The following is a 12,064-nucleotide window of genomic DNA, read 5'->3' on the forward strand; positions in this document are numbered from 1 at the left end:
GCTCACCTATGGCTGAATTACATGTATTTAAACAAAAGTAAGTTCAGACATCTGCCTTTGCACAGTGTCAGCTGTGAGAAATGAGCTAACATCCAGATGCAGTGGCATGTCAGGATTAGCCCAGGCTGGGGCAGGAATGCTTCCATGTATGGAAAAATATTGGAGCAGTGAAACCATAAGCTTGGAGCTGAGTGAAGTGAGAGGCCCTGTCAATGAAGTTGCAGGCTCAGGTTTAGAGGATTTAGCAGCTCAGATCCTCCATAAGATCCTCAGTGTGTATTACAATAAATTTCACACTTTTTCCAGAAGGGACTCCTACAGCAATGCTGAGACTCATGAGAGTGAGATCCCACATCCCTCTGTTTGCTCTGGAAGCCAGGCTGGAACTGCTGGGTACCATTAATGCTCCCCACGCCAGGCACAGGCTCAGGCATTGATGGAGACATTTGGCTACTACAAGGCTGCTGCTTGCCCATCCTTGGGCTGCTGCCTTTTGCCCAGCAGGATTTATCAAAGCCAGCTCAGAGCTGGAACAAAGGATGAAGCAGTGGCAGTTCAAAAGCAAATGCTGAGCTGGATCAGCTTGGCTGGGGAAACGGTGCCCAGTTCTGTCACTGTCATGGCAAGGGCAGTGACTGCCATGAAATGTGGAGACAGCCTGAGCAGTGTCCTCGTCAGCTTGACACAAATCAAACAGGCTCATTTGTCAGCATCCTGAGCTAACACTAATGAAGTCATAGCTATGACTTCATCTCTCCAGTGGGAATCTCTTGGGAACCACAGAGAACTAGAATTTCTCTCTCCGGCTTGCTCATGCAGTCGCAATTTGTTTCAGTCGCCTTATAGTCTCTTCTGCAAACATTACTTAATTCTCATCCAGATTTTTAAATCCTTGCCCTGAAACGTAAAACAATGTTCCCTTCTCAGCTGTCAAAGCCCAGCTGAGATCCCTCGTGGTGGGATCTCCTTGTGCCAGCTGCCACCCACCTCCTGGGGTCTCAGCCCACAGCTGAGGGTGCCACCAGCTATTTTTTATACCTCGAGCATGTAACTAAAATCTGGCTACTCTTTTAAATGGGGACTTTTGCACCTTTTCTCTGTGAAAATATTTTAAAGTCAGGCTGGATTTAGCCACAGTTGCAAAGACAGACAAAACGTTGCTGGAAGGCCCTGGAGCTTCTCTCCTTGGCTGGACAGGACAGATTCCAGTCCTGCAGAAACTACCCAGCAACGAATTTCTCACACCATTCTGCTGCTACAGTGCCTTGTCTGCCTGGAAATGCATCCAAGAATTGTCCCAGGGTATCCCTGCTGCCTTCCTCATCACAAGCCTTCAGCTCCATTCCTGGTCTCCACAGCTGGAACACAAGGAACACATCTCTTTCAGGAATCAGATTCTCTGTGGTGTTTTGGGCTCACCCCACAAAGACAGGGACTCTGCACCCCCACACTGCCCTGTGCCTCGTTGAGGGCTCCCATCCCTTTGTTTTTAGGCCAGAGGGGCCTGCTGAGCCCCAGCATGGGTTGGATCAGATCACAGATGCTCAACTACTGCCCTGATGCAACTGAGCTGTCAGTCACTCACTCACACTAAACAAAGACTGCAAATTCTTTACATATTAATTGTTGGTTGCAATTGTTCACAGTGCTGAAAGACAGATGTGAGAATATGCAGACAACATTCCAGCATCTTTTTAATTCCACCCTTCCATTAGTTGTGTGTACTCTCTGCCAAATCAATAAAACACTGCATTTTCCTTGGAAAACTGAGATGATGAAAACGTGATCAGCTATGAGACAAGGCATACAATTCACTTTCCCATAGAGAATTTATCAACTCTATCTGCTTACCTGTCAACTCATCCCACTCCCAGTTTTTCCACTGACCCTGTCTTTAATTTACAATCTACAGATTTAACTGTGAGTGTGTGTTTTTTTTTTGCCTACAGAGCATCAGCTGAGAAGCAATAGTTCTAAACCAGCACAGAGGGAGATCAAGGCAGTGCTGGAGAAAACCCTCTCCCCAGAACACCCCCAAGTCCCCCATCTGTGCTCCCACCTCAAGAACAGAGAGGAATTAATGTGCTCAAAGCCCAAGCTGTAACAAATCCAAGCACCCTCCCCAGGCTGGCAGTACTCCCTCCTTTCCCAGCTGTTATTATCTGGAGATGGCACAAAGTGATCTGTCTACAAAAACATTTCAAACCTATCGTGCATTACGCTGTGATGTGCCATGGAACCAGTTTAGAGAGCACATGCAGCTATAAAGTCGTGATTATTCAGTATTCAACCCAGCCTGAAAGCTCAGGAGTCAGCTTGTTATTTGCTGAAAGCGGGGGGCCTGAAATTATCCGTGAATAGTTCAAAGCTGCAGTTAATTCAACATCTCGACTTTCAAAAGCATAAAAATCACAGATTCCTGGAGCGTGTAAGCTTTTCAAAAATTACAAACTACTAACTGTCAAATCAAAGCAGCAAATAGAAATCCACATGGCTGATAAGACAAATAGTTGCATTTTAAAGAGTAATTAAATATCGCTTTGGAATATTTTGCTTGGAACTTGTTTCCCTGATTAAAAAAAAAAAAAAAAATGGGGAGGGGAAGGAGGAGGAAGCAATCCACACACACCAATCTCATCAAACAAATGCTCAGGCAAGCGCTGCTCAAATCTGTTTTGGTGAATTCAGAGTTCAGCCTGCTGTACCACAGCCTCCCATGCCCTCTTAGTTTCCCTTGATCGCCACGTTTCACATCAAACTCCAGCAATAAGGAGGAGGCAATCGCTTTGTTGAATCTGGATTGTTAGGGAGGAGGGTTGGGACAAGAATCCCCGTGGTGCCGCCACCAAAAACTGCAATATTTTCTGATTCGACTTAGATTAAAACCATGCCCCAAGTTCCATGCTGGGAGCATGACTGAAAAAAACAGGAATGCAAAACAGAGAGCTCTACCCAGATGCAATTCAGAAGTGAAACCTTAACCCAGTCCCACACACTCACTCCACCAAGTGCCGCTTTGAAACACTAAAAGTTTGTCCAAAAAACTCCCAAACCATCCTGGGCTCTTCCAAAACCTGAACCTGCCAGCAATGAACTCACCATGAATTTCACTCAAACTTTCTAGTATCTGTGGGCAGCAATACAAATGGATTGAGTACTGAACAAGAGACGGCTACTGCATTTCAAACTAAAATGTTATTGAACCACTTGAAGCCACCATCCAAAGGCCATGCAAACCTGATGTCAATTTTTGGGATGGGATGTGATACAGAGCCCTGTTCAAGAACCAATAGTGTGACCAGCAAACTGCTTGTCCCCACCCTGGAGCCACGAGGATTTGATAATGGAAAGATGCCCAAGGACTTCCAGAGCAGGTCCTAAAATGTGGGTAATTACCCACTGAAGGATGTAATAAACACCACAGCAGACTACACGTCAGCAAGACTTTTAAAACACTAATTCTCCCCCAGGGAAAGCGCTCAGGCAGGCAACAGTTTGGATATGGGGGGGGAAATCCAGCCTTCACAGACGTCAGTGGTGTTTTTGCAACTCTTGCAGGACCAGGACACAAGTCCTCAGACTTGCAGCCTACTGATGCTGATGGGGATTTCACAGAAGGATTAGGGTCTTGGCATGAGAGAGGACTACTAATTGTATGGAGGGTGACTGCAAAGCTGTGTAAAACACACAGAGAAATAATTTGGAAAAAAGGCATCGACAACAAAAACATGAAGTCAAAATGTTTTGGCTTCGATGTCATCTGCACAATGTGGAAATACTGAATAGCTTATTCCTCACTCATAATTGGAGCTCGCTGCTGAACGTCTCAAAAATCGCAAGGAAAAACGCTCCATTGTTCTGCACTTTCTTTTGTAAAGCTGTTACGTGTTCAGCCTCTAAAGAATGCATTTTTGGAGAAGAACTATGCACTGATTACTTTACAAAGTAAAGTTTCCTTTGCTCGGTCCTGCAACCTGAGAGTAACGAATGAAATTGTCAACCGTGCGTTTTTAAACGAACGTTTTCATTTCAACATCTGGATTAAGATGCCACAATGAAAAACAGCACACAGGCTTCCCTCTGCTCCCTTCATACATCTCCCATTCTTACATTTCAGAACCAGCGAAGTTTCAAAGCAGACAAAGAATCAGTTGGTGCTGCTAATGCCTTGGTTCTTACTCAATAGCCTGATGTCATGAAAAGACCATATTTTTCAAATCTGCAGCTCCGTAAGCCAAAGATTTCATATACATTCCCATCCCAGAAATATAAAGTCAGGGATACAGCTGAAAGTGATTACTTAGATATTTTTATATGATGAAATTCAAAAGCTGCTTCAAGTGATTTACAAAATCTTCTGTAAGACAAATCCCACATCTGTGCTGACCACTTGCCTCCCAGATCTCAGCAGATGGCAGTTTCAAACAGAAAAAGTTCAGAGTCCCTGCAAATCAGGGTGTACCTTAAGCTGTAATCAAGGGTTTGAGGTTTTTTTCCTACACAAAAAAAAAAATTGCGGACAGTCTAATTTAATGACATTTCTATCTTCTCCCCACCATTTCTTGTACAAAGTCTACCTACCAAATTAGTACCTGGTGTGTTATTAGGAGAGGCTCCCATGGCAGATGATTTTTTCAGAAAAAGGGAAAACACACTGTCCCAACCAAAGGGAATTTGCTAGTGTGAGCAGAGGGAGAGCCTCAAATTGTTTGCAGATACTTGACTGAATAATCACAGAAAAACAATCAACATGTTTTGCATTTATTTAAATCCAGAACAGAAGCATCTCAGCCTGCCCAAGAAGAATCTGTACAACACTCAACCAGATGCATAAATACAGCAGAGAAACACAAAACACAAGAGAGGCAAAGCACAGCCCCAATCCCAGTGCAGCACTGTGTGGATGCACCAAGAAAGTGTTGGGAGAAATTTCAAGATTAAAAAGAATGAGGAAGATGACTGGGCCAAGAAACTAACAAGTAAAAACAAAAGCAAAGGCAAATAAACAACAGTGAAAGACAAACTGCTGCTCTCTCACTGTAGAGCTTTTTCTCCTCCAGCACCCCAACTCTCCTTGCTCCCACTCCTATGGGGAACCATGAGAGAGGATCTGCTCAATGGAGAATGTGGATGGTTTATCATTTTTTAGCAGAGATGACCAAGATGTCCCACAGCAGGACAACACTCCTCCAACAGCCTGTGTGCCACAAGGCCTTGAAAAGCCCCCAAATCCACCCCGAGTGTAGGTGGACTCTGTGGCAGGGATGATGTGGAGCTCACCAGGAGAAGTCTGGGATCCTTCCAACAGCAGGAAGGGAGACACCTCATTGTGGGTGCTGGGGGACATGTAGGCAGATGGGGGCTGATTACACTACTGAGGTTCTCAGCAGCAATCAGGAATTAAAGCTGGTATTAAATCAACCCTCCAGAACTCGAGCAGATGTCCGTGCAAACAGATAACAACGGGGTGATGTTAAACCAAAACCACGACGGAGACAAAGACACAGAGCAACATCTTCTCCCCATTGCTCTGCTCATCCACATCAGGCATTATCAGAAGACAAATCAATCACCAAAAGCTACCTGTGGCTGCCCAAATTCAAGGCTGAACAACTTAACTGAGGGATGTGCACCACGAGTTAAAGGCCTCCAATCTCATTTGGCACGTTCTGGCTTTGTCCTTGAAAAAAAACCCACCCAATAATAGGTCTGGCTGCGGCTCAGACAGAGGCATAATGCCATCCTCCTCATTAATCAAAGGCTTTCCCCACGGCCAGATGTTTGCTGACTTGTACTGCTTTCTTTTATTACTGGTTTGGAGGCAAAAAATTGCTGTGTGCTGAAGTTACTCCAATTGAACTGGTTGTCCCTGGTAACTGCACCCTGGCATTATTGAGTTACCGAGGCATTCAACGAAGAGTGGCTGTTTGCTTTGACAATTCCATCTACTTTCCCCAATAACCATCAGAGTGAGAGGCTAATTTACTTTTAGGACTGTGGGAATTGTGCTGCAAACACAGAAAGGAGCCTGGGGTTTAAGATCTGACAGTGTCTGGTGCCCAGGGTTTGGAAGAAGGAGAGATGTAGAAAAAAATGCAGAATACACCAGAGAAGGACAATGATAGACCTTAAAAGTCATATTTTTCAATAACACTGAGCAACAAAAGTGATGTTTTTATATAGGATAGGAAGACATCACCTCTCCACAAAGCTTTCATGGCCTCAGTAGATAAAGCAACCAACCCACAATGGGAAGAGTTGGCTAAAAAGGATTTCTGGAGGTCTTTGAGCCTGGGCATCACCCACACTCGACCCTGGTGAGCAGAGCTTCTCCCAAACAAGCCCTGTAACCTGCAGGGATGGGGAGCTGAGAGCTCAGGGACAGAGCTCTCAGTGTTCCCACCTCTCTTGCTGTCTCTACCCCGCATCTATAATACCCCTTTCTTCCCATAAATCTATATAATTCGCTGGGGTTTAGGAGTATCCCTTAGTGCAAAGGAACCATAACTCAAAAGCACTGCCTACATTCCTCTAATGCTTTTGTTTTAAAACAAATTAAGCCCGTGGGGTACTGAACATATGCTCGACATCCCCAGCTCTCGCTGGCATGTTTTTGAAAAATAGAAAGTTTGTGCTTTTCTGGGGAGTCAGGTCATTAACCCGACTATTTAAAAAAATCAGCCTATTATACAAGGGAACTTCTAACTGCCTGAGCTACAGGTTATAAATCTCCTGTTTAGAAATCTGATATCCTGACATAATTGCCCTTACAACTTACAAATAGGTTCTCTGTTATCCGTAGATTAAGCTTCCTCCAAATCCACATCACATCTGCTTAGTTTTGAAAATATACAGCATGAGCTTCAATTACTTTACACTCCACACAAAAATAATCCTGAATTTAACTCAGGGCTTCTTGGAATAAGAGTTTAAGACCCCATAATCTTTTTATTTCATGTTTTCGTGCAATCTAATAGATGGAAGCATTGGCCAGCATGTAAAATTAATGCTACCTTCCACTTCTACGATTTCCCAACCATTTAACTACATTGCAGTGGAATTTTTAAAGCAAATATGGCAAGCAGAAGTCCCACCATCTAAATAATCTGAAATGTTCTGTAGGGAAATGGTCAGCTACTAATTGGAACCACAGCGTTTTCACATCCCTGTAGGAAGAGGGTTTGGTTTAAAAGAAACCTGAGTTAAACTCTTGTTTCTCTGAAGGATGAAGCTTCTGTTGCAGCTCCTCTGAGTAATGAAACTGCTCAGATCCCGAACACTTGGGTGAGCTCCCAGTTAGAAGTGTCTGGACTCCAAAGGGGCAAACTGGGAGCCTTGGGCAGCATTATCATCCAGGTGCACAGCACTAAATACATGAGAGCTTTTGCAGAACTGGAGGCTTAGTGGCAAAAAAACAGCAGCAAACAAGGAAAAAAAAGGCAAATCTATTTTTCAAAGCTACATCTCTTCTCAGCAGCAGGGACATCACACTGCGCTGCCGGACAACAGCCAACTTTTCCTTAAACAATCCCTTTACCTAAGGAACAGAGCAGGGCTCGGAGACCCATCCTGGAAGATGTCATCCCTCTGATCCCAACACAGCCTGGGGGTGCCCAGACACAGGGGAGGGGGCTCAGCACCCCCAGCCCTGCAGGATCAGCGTTATCCCAATCCCAGCCAAAGCTGAGCCAGACTGTGCCCGCTGCTCCCACCACTAGCCAGAAAGGTGGTTAGAAAATAGCACTGTGGGGCACCATCTTTTCAATTCTTACTCAATTGCTTCCAGAGATTAGATTTGTAAAGAGGGATTTTTTCTTCTTTTTTTTCTCTTTTTTTTTTTTTTCTTTTTTCTTTTAAGCGTTGCAAGCTCGTTGGGAAGTGGAGGCTCAGCCTGTGCCTTCCTTTTCCTCGCAGCCTGCCCCGTCTGAGTCTTAGCCTGCTTTCTGCCCATTATCTTTCAGATTAAACTCTACGGATGAGAGGCTCTTAACTTGTAGAGTATGGAACACACCAAACGAGAGAGGAGCAAATCCCATCGCAGGAACTGGCAGGGCAGCTCCGCCAGCAGCTCCCGGTCGGGCCGGGCTCACCCGCTGCTCAACCACCGCCTGTCCTCCCTCCCTCCCACGGCTCCTTTCTGTGCCCGAGCCCACGCCGGGCACCGTGTTCTCTGCCCACGCCAAGCTCTGCTTTCCTCAGGCTCCCACCTGAGGCACGCCGTGCCCGTGTGTGTGCCCGGAGGAGCTGCTCCCCTCACACCTCACCTGCAGCCCGGCTCCTCTGCGGGCCTGGCGAGGCCAAGCGGCTCCGCACGGACCGCAGTGTCCAGCCTTGGGTTCCCCTCCCCGGTGCCCCCAGGCCCCCCAGGAACCGGGCGAGACGGCGTGGCCCCGCGGGACAGCAGCCGCCACCTCCCCGCGGCTCCCCCGGGAACTTTCTGGAAGGGCCGGGCCCGGCCGAGCCCCGCGGCCCCCAGACAAAGCCCGGGGCGCGCCCCGCCGCCCCCCGCCCGGCCGCGGGTCTCACCTTGCGGTGCTTGTCGGCGAAGGGCAGCGCCAGCCAGGGCATGGCCCGCACCGCCTCCTGCCACTGCTGCTGCTCCTGCTCCGCCGACACGAAGACGATCTCGAGGCGCTGCCCGCCGGCCGCCGCCGCCTCCCCCCTGAAGCGCCCGTAGAAGGCGGCCAGGCTGGCGCCGAGCTGCGCGCAGGGGCCGCCGAGGCTGCAGCCGAAGTAGAGCCCCACCAAGGAGACCCCGCGGGCGGCCAGCGCCGACACGGCCACCTCCTCGCCGTCGGCGGCCACCAGCACCTCTCCCAGCAGGTCGGTGAGCGCGCCCGCCATCCCGCTCCGCTCCCGCTGCGCGCCCCGTTCCGCTCCCGTTCCCGCTCCGCGCCCCGCCCCGCCCCGCCAGGGGGCGCTGCCGCACCGCGCCCGCCCCCGCCCCGGGCAGCGCCGCCCCGGCCCGGCCCCCCATCCCCTCAGAGCCGGGCTGGGCAGGGAGTGAGGGGAGAGCCGGGCAGGGAGTGAGGGGACAGCGGGGCACGGAGTGAGGGGAGAGCCGGGCAGGGGAGTGAGGGGAGAGCCGGGCACGGAGTGAGGGGACAGCTGGGCACGGAGTGAGGAGACAGCCCCGGGCAGGGAGTGAGGGGAGAGCCGGGCAGGGGAGTGAGGGGACAGCCCCGGGCAGGGAGTGAGGGGACAGACGGGCAGGGAGTGAGGGGATGGCCGGGCAGGGAGTGAGGGGAGAGCCGGGCAGGGGGTGAGGGGACAGCCAGGCAGGGAGTGAGGGGACAGACGGGCAGGGAGTGAGGGGAGAGCCAGCCGGAGAGTGAGGGGACAGCCGGGCACGGAGTGAGGGTAAAGCTGGGCACGGAGTGAGGGTAAAGCTGGGCACGGAGTGAGGGGACAGCCGGCCAGGGCTAAACACCGGCCGAGTAGCAACGTTGGGGAGAAATTGTTCTCTCCGAGAATTCTTCTCTGGGAGGGTGAGGCGCTGGCGCAGCTTGTTCGTGGGCTCTGGAGTGTCCAAGGCCAGGCTGGACGTGGCTGTGAGCCTGGACACGAAGTGAGGGGACAGCCGGCGAGGGCTAAACACCGACGGAAAGCAGCGTTGGGTGGGGTGTTGGGGAGAAATTCTTCTTTCTGAGAGTTCTTCTTTGAGAGGGTGAGGTGTTGGCACAACTTGTTGGGAGAAGCTGTGCGCCCCCATCCCTGGAGTGTCCCAGGCCAGGCTGGCTGTGGCTGTGAGCAGCCTGCTCCAGTGGAAGGTCTGCCAGGCTGTGGGAGACTTGTGGTCACACACACGGGATCACACAGAGCCAAAGAGGGCGAGGAAAGGCCTTTGAGGTCACGAGTCCAAGGCGTGACAGAACACCCCCTTGTCAAAGAGGCAGTGGTGCTGGATGCCACATCCAGTCTTTCCTTAAACACCCCCAGGGATGGTGACTCCACCACCTCCCTGGGCAGCCCATTCCAGTGCCCAGTGGCTTTTTCTGGGAAGAATTTCTTCCTAAACCTCCCCTGGTGCAGTTTAAGGCTGTCCTCTTGTCCTGGGAGATTTTGCCCCTCACCTGGCTTCAGCCTCCTTTCAGGGAGTGGTAGAGAGTGATAAGGTCACTCCTGAGCCTCCTTTTCTCCAGGCTAAACATCACCAGCTCCCTCAGCCACTCATTCCATAACCTCCCTTCCAAACCATTCTGTGACTTCCCACTGGCCCCATGAGGGTTGATCCAGCCTCCCCAAAGCCCACAGATTTGTTCTCTTCTTTGTTCCCAAAATCGAACATAAATACGTATTTACCCCTATCAAATGCAGGCAGAAAAACCTGAAAGCCAATCCAGGAGCATAAACATAAATTGGGCTGCATTGAGTTACACCGTCTGTCTGGCTGGGGTACAGAAAGGAAATAAGGCAGAGACAGTGACATGCAAACCAGGCTGTAAAATGTATTTGCTCTTTGTAATCAAAGTCTGCAATCTGCAAGCCTGCAGAATTCACTGTGGAATCCTCAGCTGCTCCTGACTGATGTCCGTGAGTCCATGCTGCAGAAGAGCCCCAAAACAGCGCACTAAAATCTTACCATCTACTGCAATAAACACCTTCATTTTTACAACCCTTCCTTATTTGGCTTCTCCTTACTGTTGTTGCTTTCAGTTGTATTTAAAATCGTTGTGTAGCATCCAGAGCCATTAGGGGATGCTTTATAAATACAATTAATTATCATTATTATTACTATTACAGCTTTACAATCTCTCTTTTCTCTTGCCAAGACCTGCTCCCTAGAGGTGGTTCAAAGCAGGAGAAGTTTTGTCTTGTTTTTTATTTGTCCTGCCTTATCTGCCTTAATTAAGTATCTGGGTTCTTCAGGGCAGGGAAGCTGTTTTTTAAGTCTGCAACCCTGAACTCAACCAGCCCATGCAGCAAGATAAATATTCTGCTGTAAAAATAATATTTATGGCTGCAGTTAATACGTCTGGCCCTGCTTTTAGTGAACAAAGCAGGAGGAAGATGCTCTGAAATACAGAACAAGTCAAAAGCATTTCTCTCTTAAGGAACAATAAAATAAAAAGAGGAAACTACTGCTCTTAACGAAAAAAAAAATTCACAAGGTGAGGTGTGACTGAAGTTATGCCATGAGAGCACTTAAAATGCAGTGAGTGAGTGTTTGTCCAGGTGCTGGTTCTGCAGCAGAATCACAGATTCAGGATGCCCATTTAACAACCAGCTTGAGATACTGGAATTAAAGAGTTAGGACAGCATCCCAAGGTTTTTAATAAGCAGTTTCTTGTCCATACAGAGCCAGTGCCTATCTGCATTTTCCTAACTCCTATTTATTTTTTATAAATACTGGAGTTTTTTTGTGTGTGGTTTTTTTTTTTTTTTTTTTTTTTTTTTTTTTTTTTTTTTTTTTTTTAATATTACCCCCTTATTGACTAATACATACTATATTTTCACTGAGGATTTAGCAAGTTGTTTGTTTGTTTGTTTTTCCCCAAGTATTTACCAAATACTTGTATATTTGGCAAATGATTTGGCACACTTTGGGATTTCCCTGGATGTTTAATAGACACTCGGTGCTCATTAGGATCTTGAAAAAATACAAACACTGACATAAGTGCCGAGCTCGAAGGCCGGAGACAAGAAGGGCTGGAAAAGGGGATCCGTGTCCTCCTCCCCGTGTTCTCCCGGTGCTGCGGGAGCGCCTGGAGGGAGCCAGGAGCCGCGGGGCTCCGGTGCCACCTGCCGGGGACACCTCGCACAGCAACCGGGGACCGCCACCGCCACCGGGGAGAGCTCCGCCACGAGAAAAGGAGGCTCAAAGGGACCTTACGGCGCTCCACAGCTCCCTGGAGAGAGATTGTAGCCAGATGTGGGTCAGTCTGTCCTTCCAGGTACCAAGGGATAAGAGGAAACGGACTCGAGCTGCAACAGGTTGGGTATTTGGGAAATATTCTTCACCAAAAGGGTGGCCGAGCACTAGAAGAGACTGCCCAGGATAGTGGTGGAGTGATCATCCCTGAAAAAGTTCAAAAACCATCTGGGTGTGGCACTTAAACAGCAG

The 12,064-nt window shown here is 48.7% G+C and overlaps 1 protein-coding gene across 1 annotated transcript in view; it reads right to left on the reverse strand.

Moving 5' to 3' along the window:
* Positions 1-8,882, reverse strand: part of NXN (nucleoredoxin) — a 46,792-nt gene extending 37,910 nt beyond the window's left edge. Inside the window, exon 1 of the mRNA XM_083875459.1 lies at positions 8,527-8,882. Within this exon, the coding sequence (XP_083731585.1) occupies positions 8,527-8,844 (318 nt within the window). The 5' untranslated portion in view covers positions 8,845-8,882. The remainder of the gene's footprint in view (positions 1-8,526) is intronic.
* Between the last annotated feature and the right edge of the window lie 3,182 nt (positions 8,883-12,064).

The sequence above is a fragment of the Zosterops lateralis genome, assembly GCF_965231275.1.
Source record: "Zosterops lateralis genome assembly, chromosome: 19".
Lineage (NCBI taxonomy): Eukaryota > Metazoa > Chordata > Aves > Passeriformes > Zosteropidae > Zosterops > Zosterops lateralis.